At 48.3% G+C, this 17,791-nt stretch overlaps 1 protein-coding gene across 1 annotated transcript in view; it reads right to left on the bottom strand.

The window, feature by feature from the left end:
• TM9SF2 (transmembrane 9 superfamily member 2) overlaps positions 1–17,791 on the bottom strand; it is a 92,938-nt gene that overhangs the window by 22,960 nt on the left and 52,187 nt on the right. The window contains exons 8-11 of the mRNA XM_075336696.1: positions 15,805–15,884; positions 6,428–6,536; positions 1,274–1,406; positions 416–535 (exon numbers count right to left, since the gene is read on the bottom strand). Of these exons, the coding sequence (XP_075192811.1) occupies positions 416–535; positions 1,274–1,406; positions 6,428–6,536; positions 15,805–15,884 (442 nt within the window). The remainder of the gene's footprint in view (positions 1–415; positions 536–1,273; positions 1,407–6,427; positions 6,537–15,804; positions 15,885–17,791) is intronic.

Genomic DNA, 17,791 nt, shown 5'->3' with positions numbered 1-17,791 from the left:
TTAGAGCGCGGTGGATGTACGGAACCGGAAGTGTGTGCAGTGAGTATTTTGCTCGTACAGCAAAGCTTTCTCATAAACAGAGTTACAAATTTACAGCAAGCTTTGCTTGTTAAGCGAAATTCTCGTTAACTGGGTTACTTGTTAAGCGAAGTTCCACTGTATTACAAATCAAAATGGAGTTTTTAAGTCATGACAAAACTCCACAGCGAAAATGCAAATTCTAAATCAAGACACAAGGAAGGAAGATCTACAATTAGGAAGGATGAGATATACATTTAATCCCTGAATGTAGATCCTCCTGCGATATGACTTGGTTACACATATGCATTTTTGCAGTGGAGATTTGTCTTCAAATCATTGCTACATATTCCATGACACTAGAAAAAAAAAAAACGGATTGTATTTTTGCACTTACATTTGTAGAATCGGGAAGCTACATAACCAGCTGGAGTACCAAGCAACACCCACAGGACGACAGCACATGTCATCAGAGCACCTCTGTTAGCTGGAGACAAAAATCCCAGGCACGCAAAAACTGGAAATAGAAAATTACATTTTAGTTTTCAAAACCTTCCCGCTGCTCTCTGTCCACAAGTTTAAAGGGGTTACATTCAGTCTACCTTTGTAGCCAATCACTGGTCTCCGTCATTATGCTGAAGTCACGTGTGGTCCAAACCAGAAAAGCAACTTAAAAGGGAATCTGTCAGCAGGTTTTTGCCATGTTATCTGAGGGCACCATGCTATAGGGGTTAAAAAAATAAAAATCTATGCCTCATTAGACTGTTTGATGTTTACTTAAACTAAAGTGATCGTTGCTAGGTCTAGCCGACACAGGCACGGCAGTCCAGTGCGCCCTCCTCCTCCGACACCTCACTGTCAATGTGCCATCTCTATTGAGAGACGAGGGTGGGTGGGGACAACTCTCCGCTCTTCTGCTTTGCCAAATTTAAAACCTTTGGTTCTATCAGAACGGCTGTATCAGTAATGTGTTACAATGTTGGATTCAATGTCTCTTTGCCTACATTATGGTGCTCTCAGAGGAGGTAGAAAAAACCTGCTGACTGATTCACTTTAAGAGAATGGGTCAAAATGGGACCACTCAAGTCTGATGCCCTCAGTTGTAAGAGGAGACCTGTAAACTTGCAATATTACTAGGAAGTGGCAAGGGTCCAATAAGCAATTTTTTTATGTTAATACCAACATGGATAAATCAATACAATCAAGTAAAGCAGCGGACAACCTCTAACAATGAATCCAAAGAACTCATACTTACACAATGTGATAAAGGTCATTATTAAGATTTGAGCACCAGAACCAAGAAAAACAGAAAGCAGCATGCCCTTCCTGGGGGGCCTGAAAATGTCGCCATGTACCAGCTTCCAACCAAACTCCTCCTGAGCATCTTCCTGCACAAGAATCATACAAATTGTGTGAAACACATGACGACAACTCTGTTCTAGGATTCATAGGAATATGTTTGCAGTAAAGCTCCAGACTAGGGCTTGCTTATATGCTACTGGTTTTAGTATCCTGTAATTGTCACACATGCTAACAAGTTAAACTGTGGTTTGGTTACCTATACTTATATATATTCTAAATATTAATGCTGTAATAGAGACCATCTCTCTATGTACTGACTTCATGGTAAGCTTGGGTTTAAACACCGCAGACAATCTGAAGAGACAGCTGCAGGTGAACCAGGGATCAGACTGGGGTGATCCACGTTTAGCTACGGTTCCTGGTGAATCTAAAGAGCAGCGCAAGAATCGCATATTAGGTACAGACTTACATACATTGCAATATTCCAGAAATGTCCAAGAAGTGAAAAGGTGGTCAGAGTTACCATTGTTTATTAACGGTTATCTTTTAACAATACACTTTAATCATGCTCAAATTTGCCCTTACTTTTTTTTTTTTTTTTAAATCCACAAATGCTTGCTCCTCTTTGCTATCCTTAAACCCCAGCACTCTCCAAACAAATCTCAACTTCTCTAATCTGTTTCTACTTCCTAAACCTCAGATCTCTCCTACTAAAAACACAACATGCCGGCCACCTTCCTCCGCTTCTCCTCTCTGCTGGCGATATCTTCCAATCCCCTCCCCCAAAGCTGATACTCCCAATTAACGCTCCCTCTTATTGCTCCCGACCTATAAGAAAATACCGCAATCTCTCCCACACAAAACCCATTCCCTCGACACCGCCACCTCTGCTTTCCCTCTCTGGAGGGCCTGTTCCATCTGCAATAAGCTCCATGTCATTTACAACCTCTTTACCTCTTACAATCTTTCCATCCTTGGCCACAACGAAATATGGCTGACAACCTTCAACACTGCCTCTCCGCTGAGCTGTGTTACGGCGGCCTTCACTTCACCCACACTCCTCACCATGAAAACAGACATGGTGGAGGAGTGGGTCTTCTTTCTACTAAATGCACCTTCAACCCAATCCCACCCTATCTACTCTCCTTCCAACCTCCAAGTGGCTGTCATAACAAGCCCAGGGCCCGGCCGCTGCCCTTATTGACCAATTCTCCACCTAGCTTCTACACTTTCTCTCTCATGACATTTCCCTTACATTGGTTACTTCAACATCCCTACCAACACCCGCTAGTAGGCAGCCTCTAAACTCCTGTCACTTGCTTCAGCTTTTGGTCTTACTCAGTGGCCCATACATTAGACCTTATTTTCACCCGCCTCTGCTCACTATCCAACCTCATGTCTTCCCCTATTTGACCACAATTAACTTTGTCACCCGTCATCCTTAACTGCCACTCAGATCCAGCAATTAGCAACGCTCTCCCCCCAGAAACCTTGCACCTCTTGACATTCACACACTAACACTATCCTACTGCTGTCCTCCATATTTTCATTCCACGACACAGCCACCGTTTCCCACAATGCCACACTGTCAGCCCTCTTGAGCAAGGCAGATTAACAAATCAGACAACCCTGGCACAATAAATAGCTTCGGCACGTGTCTCGTGTTGTGGAGAAGCGTTAGGAGAAGAAAAAAAATGAAAAAAAAAGAAAAACTTGCAAGACAACTTCCCACATTCAAAAAAGCAACTTTCACATTCAACTCAGCCCCCACCTCTGCTAAACAGATTTACTTCACAACCCTTTTACTTTTTTTCCGCAACCCTAAACAGTTGTTCCACACTTAACTCTCCACTGCCCACAACTGCCCCCTTCCCAACCTTCCTCATCTCTGCTGAAGACGTTGCCACATACACTAAAATACTATCAACCAAACAAGGCAGGTCTTTATTGTTCATCCTCAACCCCCTTGTATATCAGAAAATTACTCTTCCCCATTAACTTTCCTCCCAAACATCACTACAAACATTCTCCTCTACAAATCACACCTCACCACTTGTGCACTTGCCCCCATTCCATCTCCTCAACCTCACCACCGCGCTTATCCCAGCCCTAACTCATCTCTTCATCCCATCTCTAACTTCTGATACTTTCCCTTCTGCTTTTAAAACATGCCATGATTACGCCTATCATCAAAATGTCATCCCTCGACTACCTCTACTTCTAGCTAAATCGCTCCATATAGATTCTCCCGTTCGCTTCCAAATTCCGCGAACTGCATGTCCATGCTAAACGTTTCTCCCACCTTTCATCAAATTCACTCAACCTACAATCTGGTTTCCATCAATACCATGCCACAAACTCCCTGACCAAAGTTACTAATGACATACTTACCACCAAAGATAACAATTCTCTATACTCCTGGAGCGGATCTCTGCCTTTAACATAGTTGAGCACTCCCTCCTACTACAAACCTTCTCATACCTAGGTATCAAAGCACTTGCCTTCTCCTGCATTTAATTGTACCTTTCCAACCACACATTCAGAGACTCATCCCACCCTGTCTGTATCCTGCAAGGCTCTGTCCGGGGACCCCTACTCTCTTCTCCATATTTAAATTTGGTCTGGGACAACTCAGAGTCCCATGGCTTCCAGTATCTATACGGTGATGAAACTCAGATCTACCTCTTTGGTTCAGATATCACCAATCTGCTGTCCAGAATCCCGGATTGTGTATTGACCATATAGTCCTTCTCACTTCCTAAAGCTGAACTTATCCTTCCTCCTTCTCATCTAACTCATCAACCCAATGTATAACAATAAATTACATCACACTCCCCCCTGTACCAGAAGACCGCACCGTTGAAGTAACCCTTGATTCTACCCCATTTTTAAAACCGCACATACAAGATCTTGTTACTGCCTCCAACTCAAAGATATTTCCTGAAGTTGTCCCTTCCTCAGCCCTGAATCTACTAAAAAAAAAAAAAAAAAAAAGCTAGTGCATGCCCTCATCATCTCCCGCAACATCATCCTCTGTGGCTCCCTGTTAAAGGGAACCTGTCAGCAGAAATTGAGCTTTAAACCTAAAAGTTTCCCCCTCTGCAGCTCCTGGGCTGCATTCTAGGAAGGTTCCTGTACTTTTTGTGCCCCCTTTTAAACCAAATTAAATACTTTATAAAGTTGTACCTTTTTGTCTTCAATTCTTGTAAATTATCCATGGGGGCGGGCCGTGTGGTGTCCGTTACTGTCCCTCCTGCCGATTTACACCGTCCCCCAATGCTCCATTTCATACATCAGGACGCCGCGAACTGCGCCCGAGGTCCCGTGAACGCGAGGACCGCTGGTGACATGGTCGCAGGCACGAGATTATGGGCGGTGCTGTGATTGCATCGCAAGTGCCCGCCCATAATCTCGTGGCCGCGCTTTCCCCCACTGCCTCCAGTGTTCTGTGCAAGCGCTGGCCAGATGACCCGACGTCACCTCTTTCCCATCTTACCCAGCAGCAGGAAATAGATGGGAGGAGCGGAGCAGGCCACCACAGGTTACGAGGAGACGCGGGGAGGATCTGAGCGACGTACACAGTAAAACAAAAAAAAAAAAAAAACACACAAGTAAAATCAAACATGTTTACATGTTTTTTTTACTGTGTACGTCTCCCAATATCTACAATCAAGTAATATCCGTTTTTCTTAAGACCTAGTTCTCTCCTCCACACTTATTCCTTCCTCACTCAATCACCTCCAATACTCCTCCCGAGTATCCCCGATCCTCTGGAATTCTGTACCCCAATACGTCCAACTATCTGCCACATTCTAATCATTCAGAAAGAACTTGAAAACTCATCTCGTCAAGAAAGCTTACAGCCTGAAATGACCAACAGCCACCTAACCACCACCACCAGATCTGCTGCTCGCCCCACCCCCAACCTACTGTCTCCCCCCATCATCCTATAAAATGTAAGGCTACTTTCACACTTGCGTTGAACGGCATCCGCTGCATTGCGTTGTGTGACTGATGCAACGGATTGTACAAAACGGAAAGCTTTTTTTTTAAATTAATTTTTTTTTCTTCTTTACAGTTTTACTGGCAGCAGACTATTGTGAACGATCAGCTGATCACCTGACGGTCGGCGGCGCTCAGCTGATGAGAGCTCTCACGTGCCGGCGGCGCTCAGCTGATGAGAGCTCTCACGTGCCGGCGGCGCTCAGCTGATGAGAGCTCTCACGTGCCGGCGGCGCTCAGCTGATGAGAGCTCTCACGTGCCGGCGGCGCTCAGCTGATGAGAGCTCTCACGTGCCGGCGGCGCTCAGCTGATGAAAGCTCTCACGTGCCGGCGGCGCTCAGCTGATGAGAGCTCTCACGTGCCGGCGGCGCTCAGCTGACGAGAGCGCTCACGTGCCGGCGGCCCTCAGCTGACGAGAGCGCTCACGTGCCGGCGGCCCTCAGCTGACGAGAGCGCTCACGTGCCGGCGGCCCTCAGCTGACGAGAGCGCTCACGTGCCGGCGGCCCTCAGCTGACGAGAGCGCTCACGTGCCGGCGGCGCTCAGCTTAACGTTCAGCCACAGAGAAACAAAAAGTTTCTGTGATTTAAAAAAAAATAAATAAAATGAGCATGCGCAGTGAAAAATAAAGATTTCCGCCACTCAAAAAAAAAAAGGTTACAAGCTGCGTTCATTCCGCCTGACGCAGCATCAAAATAACGACGCTGCGTCGTCCAGTGGATGCAACGCTGACACTTGCGTTACAGTGCGTCGTCCATACGGAGAATAGCGCAGTGCGTTAACTGAATGCTCTATTCTCCATAGTGACGGACATCGCTGAACGCAAGTGTGAAAGTACCCTAAGACATCTGTACCTGTCTGTCATTGTAAGTTTGTTTACTTTAACTGACAGCTGTATTTTGCATGTAACCCTTCCTCTTGTACAGCACCATCGAATCAATGGTTCTCTTTAAACTGTTTCTAAGCCCATAATTTATATATAAAAAAATTACAGTTACAGTAACTCAATTATGCATCTTTAAAAAAAAAATGTCTAATGCAGCACTACTTTTTCTATATTCTTTCTAAACAGAATAGCTAATGACTTGGATTTGCAGATACTTACTGTAGAGTCTATCTGGTTGTATCTTGCAATATCTTTGTGCAGCGTTCTCAGCATAATCATGGCAACCATACCAGACAAGAAGAGAACAATCACTAAAGAATTCATTATACTAAAGAAAGAAAAAGGAAACGTTATTAAGACAGTGATCAGTGTAACCTCATAATATGGAGTGTTATTTTAGCCCAAGAAATACAACCAGCCAGAAAATAGGTCAATAAAAGGGAATGTGTCCTCATGTTTTTGCCACCTAATCTGAGTGTAACAATGTAGAGACAGAGACCCTGACTGCAGTCATGTGCCAATTACTAGTCTGCATAGTGTAGTTTTGATAAAAATCACTGTTTTATCAGCAGGAAGTCATCATTAGAGGACTAGTAACCCTGATGTTATGTAGTTCTCCATATTCATATATAGCTCTGTAGAACTCTGCCCCGCCACCGATTTGCACAGCATACACTGTACAAAGATGCCAAGATAGCAAGCGGCCAATTGTGTCAGCTGTGTTATACGCAGCTCAACATTCAGAGAATGCATTAATATGTAGTGGGTACGGAAAGTATTCAGACCCCTTTAAATTTTTCACTCTGTCATTGCTGCAATGTAATAAATTCAAAAAACCTTATTTTGTTCTCATTAATGTACACTATACACCCCATCTTGACAGAAAAAAAGAATTTTGTTTACTTACCGTAAATTCTTTTTCTTATAGTTCCGACATGGGAGACCCAAACCATGGGTGTATAGCTACTGCCTCCGGAGGACACAAAGTACTACACTCAAACGTGTAGCTCCTCCCTCCGGGCTATATACACCCCCTGGATGACAATCTACCCAGTTCAGTGCAAAAGCTGAAGGAGGACATCCACCCATAAGTAGAGATAGAGTAAAACTCGGAATAACCGTAACTCTGACTACTAACAACAGCCGGTGAAACACACGGAACAAAAAAACTGCCAACAGGCAACAGGGAGGGTGCTGGGTCTCCCATGTCGGAACTATAAGAAAAAGAATTTACGGTAAGTAAACAAAATTCTCTTTTTCTTTATCGTTCCTTATGGGAGACCCAAACCATGGGACGTTCCAAAGCAGTCCATGGGTGGGAATAAACCAACTGAGAAGTAGGCAAAACCTAACTTCACAAATGGGCGACAGCCGCCTGAAGAATGAGTCTGCCCAAGCTCGCATCTGCCGAAGCATGAGCATGCACTTGGTAGTGCTTCGAAAAAGTGTGCAGACTGGACCACGTGGCAGCCTGACAAACCTGCTGAGCCGTAGCCTGGTGCCTGAAAGCCCAGGAGGCACCGACAGCTCTGGTCGAGTGCGCCTTAATCCCTGGCGGGGGAGGCGCCTGAGAACACTGGTAGGCATCGGAGATAGCCGACCTGATCCAACGAGCTAGGGTCGGTTTAGAAGCAGCGAGACCCTTGCGCTGACCAGTGGTTAGCACAAAAAGTGAGGTGCACCGCCTAAAAACGGCAGTGCGTGACACATAGATTCGGAGCGCCCGCACCAAATCCAAGGTATGCAACGCCTTTTCAAAGCGATGCACAGGGGCCGGACAAAGAGAAGGCAATGAAATGTCCTGGTTAAGGTGGAAAGGAGACACCACCTTAGGGAGAAAGTCCGGAGACGGACGAAGAACCACCTTGTCTTGGTGAAACACCAAAAAAAGGTGACTCCGAAGAGAGCGCAGCCAAATCAGAGACTCTCCTGAGAGAAGTTATGGCTACTAGAAAAACAACTTTCTGTGAAAGTCGAAACAAGGGAACCTCCCTGAGCGGTTCAAAGGGGGGTTTTTGTAAGGCCGTGAGGACCAGATTAAGGTCCCAGGGATCCAAGGGCCTCCGGTAAGGAGGAATGATGTGAGATGCGCCCTGCATGAAAGTGCGCACCTGAGCCAGTCGGGCGATACGCCGCTGGAACAATACCGACAGAGCCGACACCTGTCCCTTGAGGGAATTGAGGGACAGTCCTAGCTGTAGACCGGACTGTAGAAAAGACAGGATGGTCGGCAAGGAGAACGGCCAAGGGGCATGGTCGGAAGAGCGACACCAGGACAGGAAAATCCTCCAAGTCCTGTGGTAAATCTTGGCCGAGGAAGACTTCCGAGCCTGAGTCATGGTGGAGATGACCTCAGAGGGAATGCCTGAAGCCGTTAGGATCCAGGACTCAAGAGCCACGCCGTCAATCTGAGAGCCGCAGAATTCTGGCGGAAGAACGGACCTTGAGAGAGAAGGTCTGGGCGGTCCGGGAGATGCCACGGCACCTCTACGGACAGACGGAGCAGGTCTGGGTACCAAGCTCGCCTGGGCCAGTCCGGAGCAATGAGCATGACTCGACGGCCCTCCATTCTGATCTTGCGCAGAACCCTGGGCAAGAGCGCTAGAGGGGGAAACACATAGGCCAGACGGAACTGAGACCAATCTTGAACCAGTGCGTCTGCTGCGAAGGCTTGAGGATCGTGGGAGCGAGCCACGTAAACCGGAACCTTGTTGTTGTGCCGGGATGCCATTAGGTCCACTTCCGGAGTGCCCCACTTGCGGCAGATTGATCTGAACACTGACGGGTGCAGGGCCCACTCGCCGCTGTCCACGGTTTGACGGCTGAGATAATCGGCCTCCCAGTTTTCCACGCCTGGGATGTGGACTGCAGACATGGTGGACTTCGAGTCCTCCGTCCACTGGAGGATTCGTTGAACCTCCAACATCGCCAGACGGCTGTGAGTCCCGCCCTGGTGATTGATGTAGGCAACAGCTGTCGCGTTGTCCGACTGAACTCGAATGTGCTTGCCCGCCAACAGGTGGTGAAAGGCTAGGAGAGCTAGAAACACAGCTCTGATCTCCAGCACATTGATCGAGAGGGCTGATTCGGACGGAGTCCAAGTGCCCTGAGCTCGGTGATGGAGAAATACTGCTCCCCAACCGGAGAGGCTGGCATCCGTGGTGAGGATCACCCAGGACGGAGTCAGGAAGGAGCGGCCCTGGGACAGAGAGAGAGGCCGAAGCCACCACTGAAAGGAGCTCGTGGTCTGTGACGACAGAGCCACCTGCCTGTGCAAGGAAGAGATCCGCTTGTCCCAACAGCGGAGAATGTCCAGCTGCAGGGGACGCAGATGGAACTGAGCAAAGGGAACCGCTTCCATGGACGCCACCATCTGACCCAGCACCTGCATGAGGTGTCTGATGGAATGACGGCGGTGCCTCAGCAGAGAGCGCACCGCCAGACGAAGGGACTGCTGTTTGACTAAGGGCAACTTGACAAGTGCCGGCAGAGTCTCGAATTGCATCCCTAGGTACAAAAGCACCTGGGTCGGGATCAGAGTGGACTTGGGCAGGTTGACAAGCCACCCGAACTGAACTAGCGTGGCGAGAGTGAGAGAGACACTCCGCTGGCAGTCTGCACTGGATGAGGCCTTGACTAGAAGGTCGTCCAGGTAAGGAATCACTGCCAACCCCTGGGAGGTGCAGGACCGCAACCACTGCTGCCATGACCTTGGTGAATACTCGAGGGGCTGTGGCTAAGCCGAAGGGGAGAGCCACGAATTGAAAATGTTCCTCTCCGATCGCAAAGCGTAGCCAACGCTGGTGTGAAACCGCAATAGGCACATGCAGATAGGCATCTCTGATGTCGATGGATGCCAGAAAATCTCCTTGGGTCATTGATGCAATGACCGATCTCAGAGATTCCATGCGAAAGTGCCGCACCTGAACATGCTTGTTGAGAAGCTTGAGGTCCAGGATGGGTCGGAAGGAACAGTCCTTTTTGGGGACTAGAAAGAGGTTTGAGTAGAAACCGCTGAACCGTTCCCGGGCGGGAACCGGAACAATTACACCGTTGGCCTGCAGGGATGCCACGGCCTGAGAGAAGGCGGCGGCTTTGGAGCAGGGGGGGGGGGTGGACAGAAAAAATCTGTTTGGCGGGCTTGAAGAAAATTCTATCCTGTAGCCGTGGGAGATGATATCCCGCACCCACTGATCGGAGACGTGTTGCAACCACACGTCGCCAAAGTGGGAGAGCCTGCCGCCGACCAAGGACGTTGCTGGCGCGGCTAGATAGTCACGAGGAGGCTGCCTTAGTGGCAGCGGCTCCTCCGGTCTTTTGAGGACGCGGCTTTGCGCGCCAGTTGGATTTACGATCCTTGGCTGCGGTAGTGGACGAGGTCGAGGGCTTAGAGGACGACCAGTTAGAGGAACGAAAGGAACGAAACCTCGATTGGTTCCTGCCCTGGACAGGTTTCTTGGGTTTAGCTTGTGGCAGGGAAGTACTCTTCCCGCCAGTAGCTTCCTTAATTATGTCATCCAGCTGTTCCCCAAACAGCCGGGACCCAGTAAAAGGGAGACCCGCAAGGTACTTCTTAGAGGAAGCGTCTGCTTTCCACTCTCGAAGCCACAAGATCCTGCGGATCGCGAGGGAGTTAGCGGAGGCCACCGCAGTGCGGTGAGAAGCCTCCAGGATGGCAGACATGGCGTAGGATGCAAAAGCCGAAGCTTGAGAAGTTAAGGCATCCGTCTCAGGAATAGAGTCCCTGGAGAGGGAATGAATCTCTGCCAGAGAAGCAGAGACTGCCTTAAGAGCCCACACTGCCGCAAAAGACGGGGAGAACGAGGCTCCTGCCGCCTCATATACAGACTTGGCCAGAAGGTCAACCTGGCGGTCAGTGGGATCCTTAAGAGAAGTGCCATCAGCCACAGCTACGACTGTGCGGGCTGAGATTCTGGACACCGGAGGGTCTACCTTTGGGGACTGTGCCCATTCCTTAACCACCTCTGGTGGAAAAGGAAAACGGTCATCTGAACTACGCTTCGGAAAACGTTTGTCAGGACAGGCCCTGGGCTTGTTAACAGTGGTCTGAAAGCTGGAGTGGTTAAAAAAACATACTCCTAGGTTTCTTAGGAGAGGTAAACTGGTGTACCTGGTGGGTTGAGGTTCAGTACGGAGTTAATGGACGCAATCAAGTCACTAACATCCGCATCACCCTCAGACAAGTCAATGGGGTACATAGAGGCAGCGTCTGAGCCCACAGTAAACGAATCTTCCTCGCCCTGCACCTCGGCCTGTGAATCAGAGCCGTGGGACGAGGAAGGAGAAGGTTCCCTGCGTCTCCGTTTAGGGGGACGGGGTCCTAGGACATGCTCTGAGGGCTCTGCCGAGCTAGGAGCCGCAGAGACACCCTGAGAGGGGGGCTGATGCATGGACAGCAGTGTCCGGGACAGCTGCCCCATGGAGTCGGCAAAAGACTGGGAAATAGCTTGTGAAAAGGAAGCTACCCAAGCCGGGGGTTCAGCCACCTGGGCCGGAGCAGCCAGAGGGACCCCTGAGGCGGCTCCAGGCTGAGACACAAACATGTTAGCACAGGCATCACAATGTGGTTATGTGCTTGGCTCTGGCAGAATGAGCTTACATGCAGTGCATATAGCGTACATGTTTGCAGCCTTGCTCCTAGTAACAGACATGCTGCTGAGGTGGAAGCTCTGCAGCCAGAATACACTCCTGTAGAATGTCTGAGAGTGTAATAAAAGTCCACAACCAGAGGTTGTGGCTTACCAGCCCTTGCTCTCTGTGTGCCCTCCGGATTCCACCACTCCTCTTGAGAAGCGTCAGCCTTCTAACAGTATGCAGCTGCAGCAGCCAGCGTCTTACAGTGCAAGAACGCTGAAAAAATGGCGCTGGGAGAAGAGGGGGGGCGTGTATAAGCCCCAAGAGCGGGAAAACACGGAGGGCAGAGAGATACAGGAAGAAATACAGGGGAGGGAACATCTCCCCAGAGAGGAGTGCCCTCCCCTCTGCTGGTCGGGCGGAGGGCGGCGCCGTATGCAAAACATGCAGAGAAGCCAAAACCGAAACTAGGCCCAAACTGAAGCCGGGGCCTAGATTTTAAAATGCGGCCGACGAGCAGGCACCTTCGGCGCGGTTCTCAGGGGAAACCCCCAGAACCGGCCGGAATTAACAGTAACGCTAAAGCACATACTGTCCCCCCAATAAAAGTACCCGGGACCCCTGAAAAAACGTCTCAATACTTAGCTTTTGAGACGCAGGGCCATGTCCCTGAGTGGGGGTTAACGCTCCTTCCAGCAGGGACCAGACAGGGCTGCGGATGGAGACCGGCCTCCTGCAAGCAGAGAGGACCGTGATGGCTCCCACTTCAAACAGAGCCTCGACAGAGGATGCGAAGGAGCTCGGCATGTGAAGGCTCCAGCCTTATTAAAGTCAACCTTAACAGCACCCGACAGAGTGGGGTGTGAAGGGACATGCCGGGAGTCCAGACTGGACCCGCTTTTCTTCCAAATCTTTAAAATTAAAATAAAAAAATATCAGAGAATGCAAGTGTGTGATCCTCCTGAAACACAAAGCATTGAACTGGGTAGATTGTCATCCAGGGGGTGTATATAGCCCGGAGGGAGGAGCTACACGTTTGAGTGTAGTACTTTGTGTGTCCTCCGGAGGCAGTAGCTATACACCCATGGTTTGGGTCTCCCATAAGGAACGATAAAGAAAAAATCAAAACAAATATAGAAATTTTTGCAAATTTATTAAAGAAAAACTGCAATATCACATGGTCATAAGTATTCAGACCCTTTGCTCACTCATATTTAAGTCACATGCTGACCATTTCCTTGTGATTCTTCTTGAGATGGTTTTACTCATTCACTGGAGTCCAGCTATGTTTAATTAAACTGATAGGACTTGACTTGGAAAGGCACACACCTGTCTATATAAGACCTCACAGGTCACAGTGCATGTCACCAAATGAGAATCATGAGGTCAAAAGGAACTGCCCAAGGAGCTCAGAGACTGAATTCTGGCAAGGCACAGATCTGGCCAAGGTTACAATAGAATTTCTGCAGTACTCAAGGTACCTAGGAGCACAGTGGCCTCCATAATCCTTAAATGGATTAAGTTTGGGACCATCAGAACTCCTAGACCTGGCCGTCCAGCCAAAAACTGAGCAATCGTGGGAGAAGAACCTTGGTGAGAGAGGTAAAGAAGAACCCCAAAATCACTGTGGCTGAGCTTTAGCGATGCAGTAAGGGAGACGGGAGAAATTCCACAAAGTCAACTATCACTGCAGTCCTCCACCAGTCGGGCCTTTATGGGAAAAAGGTCCAATGGAAACCTCTCCTCAGTGCAAGACATATGAAAGCCTGCATAGAGTTTGAAAAATTAAAAACACATGAAGGACTCCCAGACTATGAGAAATAATATCCTCTGGTCTGGTGAGATGAAGATAGAACTTTTTGGTGAGAATTCTAAGCGGTATGTATGGTGAAAACCAGGCACTGCTCATCACCTGCCCAATACAAACCCAACAGTGAAACATGGTGGTGGCAGCATCATGCCATGGAGGTGTTTTTCCGCTGCAGGGACAGGACTACTGGTTGCAATTGAAGGAAAGATGAATGCGGCCAAGTACAGAGATATCCTGAAAGAAAACCTCTTCCAGAGTGCTCTGGTCCTCAGACTTGGTTCACCTTCCAACAAGACAATGACCCTAAGCACACAGCTAAAATAACAAAAAGAGTTGCTTCATAGTGGCTGTGACCATTCTTGACTGGCCTAGCCAGAGCCCTGACCTAAACCCAACTGAGCATCTCTGGATAGATATGGTAATGGCTGTCCACCAAAGTTCACCATCCAACCTGACGGAACTGGAGAGAATCTGCAAGGAAGAACAGCAGAGAATCCCCAAATACAGGTGTGAAAAACTTGTTGCATCATTCCCAAGAAGACTTATGGCAGTACTAGCTCAAAAGGTGCTTCTACTCAATACTGAGCAAAGGGTCTGAATACTTATGACCATGGGATATTTCAAGTTTTCTTGTTTAATAAAATTTGTAAAAATTTCTACAGTTCTGTTTTTGTTCCGTCAAGATGGAGTGCAGAGTTTACATTGACAAAAAAAAAAAAAATTAAACTTCTTTGAATTTGCCAAATGGCTGCAATGAAACAAAGTGAAAAATGTAAAGGGGTCTGAATACTTTCCGTACCCATTGTATATATTTAAAAAAAAAAAAAATAAAAAAACACTGAAAACCATGCATATTACATGTTACGTTTCCCTGTCAAGAGAAGTTTCTTAGTGCAGAAAAGGTTCACAGCAAATACCAATGGTGTGTACATTTATTTCCAGTGAATTTTTCTACACCAAAAACCTAGTGTAGGCAGTGAAAATTGGAAATACAATACTTTTTTTTACATGTATTTTCCCCTTTTATTTGAATGGGAGAAAATGACTGACAGAATTGACATGCTGCAGTCTTGAAAAAAAAAATGCACTGATTGTTAAAATCTTTAAGAAAAGAATAAGCAGCACGTGCATGAGATTTCGGAAATCTTACACATTTTCTTGGTACTTTAAACGGCAGGATTTTTTTTAGCCATGAAAAATGTGTTGTGTGATCAAGCCCTGGCGGACAATATAGTGGGATCGATTGTGGGATGGTCAAGCACACAGCTTCTGGTATGGGGAGGTGTAAGTGACCACTATATCGATGCTATTGGAAGGGTTTCGTCTAGGAGCTTCTTTGTGCAGCTTCGTTTTTCCTTGCTTGTTTGTTTCAACAAAGGAGCAGGTGAATCTCCCGTTTCATTGGGCCTCTGCAATCTCAAGTCAATCACACAGACAAACTGCCCACTGCACATCACACTGAAACCCAGTGCAGCCCGAGTAAGGCCCTGTGCGCACGCTGCGGAATTGCCACGGATTTCGCTGCAGAAAGTGTTTATAACATTTCTGCAGTCGTTCTCCAGCAAAATCTACGGGGATAAAAGAAAAAAAAAAATGCTGAGCGCACACTGCGGCTTTTTTGCCCCTGCGGATTTACCCACGGAATTTCCGCTGCAGAATTAATGTGCATGTCTTATCTTCCGCAGGTCCCTGCTGTTTTGACAATTATTGGTAAAAAAAAAAACCGCAGGGACCAATCTGGAGGTGGGAGGAGGAAAAAAAAAAAAAAAAAAAAACGCAGAAATTCTGCATCAATTCGATAACATCCTGCGGTGAAACCGCATGCGGAATTTGCGTGCGGTTTCTGCTGCGGGAATCTTTCAGACGGTCCGGAATTTTCGAGTGCGCACATGGCCTTGAGGAGCTGGTTAAAAATTCTGGTGGAGCAACATGTACAACTTGCTCATTAGTTGAAAACAAGCAGCAAGGATAAGAGTAACATCATTACAACTACATTACAGCTGTGTGCTCCGTTAAGGTGTTCTCACGTCTGCCTTCAAGCAATAAGCTTTTCCCAAGTGCAAAGTACATTAACCGTCCAATATAATACATTTTCAGTTTTCTTAGTTAAGAAATACGATCCAGACAGTTCTATCTAAGCAGATGTCTGTTCAACTAAATAGTTAGAAGTAACATGCGTGCACGTACTTACCTAAACCACTGAATGTGCGTATGCGGCATGGATTCTAGGATGTAATCCCACCTGGAGGCCCATCTCAGGTCTGGCTGTTCCTGAATAATAGCAAACATTAAAAGTGTTAGAAGAAAATAAAAAATAATTGCTGAGCAATACTTCCTTTCTAACGCATCTGCTGACACACGATTGTGATTGAAAATTAAAAGCAAAGGACAAAAAGAAAAGGAAATTAAATTCCCCACAAAATTCAAATATCAACCCCCTGATTTTTTAATACTTTTAAACCAGCGTTAGGTCACACAAAATAGTGAATAAATAACATTCCGCACATATCTACTTTACATCAATTTTTTTTTTTTTTTTTAAAGTGATCACGTCGCATTTGAAGCGACAGATTTGGGACAGGAAATATCCAAAAGTGGCACCATTCTAAAGACTGCACCCCTAAAACGGCTGAAAACCACATCCAAGAAGGTTATCCCTTCAGGTGCTGCACAGAAATTAACCCCTTCATGACAGATTTTGCACTTTTTTTCGCCTTCCTTCTTCCAAAAGCAGTAACTTTTTTATTTTTCAGTCAATCTTGCAAATCTTGCCATACGAGGCTTATTTTTTGCAGTACGAGTTGTACTTTTAAATCAGGGGTGGGGAACCTCCGGCCCGCGGGCCGTATACGGCCCGTGACGACTTTTTATGCGGCCCCCGGGCACATTCCCGGGGACCATTGTGCTTTAGTGGCAGCCGCGCTTTTCCCGGCTGCCGGCCCTTTAAATCCCACTGCCTTATGCCCTGTGGGTAGATGCTAGAATCTACGGGCTCTCTCCAGATCCTGACTTCCAGGACCTGACTGCAGCCCATACATTCTAGGCTTATCCCCGGCCTGTGTGCTCTGGTGGGCGGGTAAGCAGCACGCTGCGATAAAGTCACACAGAAGAGCTGCAGCAGGTTTACCAGCCTCCCGGACCTGCTGTGTGTGTGTGACTCTCCCTCCCCCTCACTGCGAGTACTCAACCCATCGCTGTACCCCCCAGTGCTGTGTGTACCCCCCCAGTGCTGTGTGTAACCCCCAGTGCTGTGTGTAACCCCCAGTGCTGTGTGTAACCCCCAGTGCTGTGTGTAACCCCCAGTGCTGTGTGTAACCCCCAGTGCTGTGTGTAACCCCCAGTGCTGTGTGTAACCCCCAGTGCTGTGTGTAACCCCCAGTGCTGTGTGTAACCCCCAGTGCTGTGTGTAACCCCCAGTGCTGTGTGTAACCCCCAGTGCTGTGTGTACCCCCCAGTGCTGTGTGTAACCCCCAGTGCTGTGTGTACCCCCCAGTGCTGTGTGTACCCCCCAGTGCTGTGTACCTCCTAGTACAGTGTACCCCCCAGGTGCTGTGTGTACCCCCTAGTGCTGTGTGTACCCCCTAATGCTGTGTACACCCCAGTGCTGTGTACACCCCAGTGCTGTGTACACCCCAGTGCTGTGTACACCCCAGTGCTGTGTACACCCCAGTGCTGTGTACACCCCAGTGCTGTGTACACCCTCAGCGCTGTGTAACCCCTCACTGCTGTCCGTGCCCCCCCTAGTGCTGTCTGTACCCCCTGGGTGATGTCTATGCCCCCCCACCAGTGCTGTCCGCATCACCTAATGCTGTCCATGCTGCCACCAGTGCTGTCCATGCCACGGTGAGTGCTACCTGTGCCCCCCTTATGCTGTCCATGCTCCCCAGTGCTGTGTGCCACCCCTCAGTGCTCTTAACTCGCTACTGCTGTCTGTACCCTCCCACTGCTTTCTATGCTCCCCAGTCCGTGCTCTCCTGTTGATGTCTATGTTCCCCCAGACCTGTCTGTCTCCCTAATGCTGCCACCCAGTGCAGTGCGTGCTGCCACCCAGTGCAGTGCGTGCTGCCACCAAGTGCAGTGCGTGCTGCCACCCAGTGCTGTGCGTGCTGCCACCCAGTGCTGTGCGTGCTGCCACCCAGTGCTGTGCGTGCTGCCACCCAGTGCTGTGCGTGTCCCCA

Source organism: Anomaloglossus baeobatrachus, chromosome 2, assembly GCF_048569485.1.
Source record: "Anomaloglossus baeobatrachus isolate aAnoBae1 chromosome 2, aAnoBae1.hap1, whole genome shotgun sequence".
Taxonomy (NCBI): Eukaryota; Metazoa; Chordata; class Amphibia; order Anura; family Aromobatidae; genus Anomaloglossus; species Anomaloglossus baeobatrachus.
The sequence above is the reverse complement of the archived record's forward strand: the minus strand, read 5'-3'. Positions and strand labels throughout refer to the sequence as shown.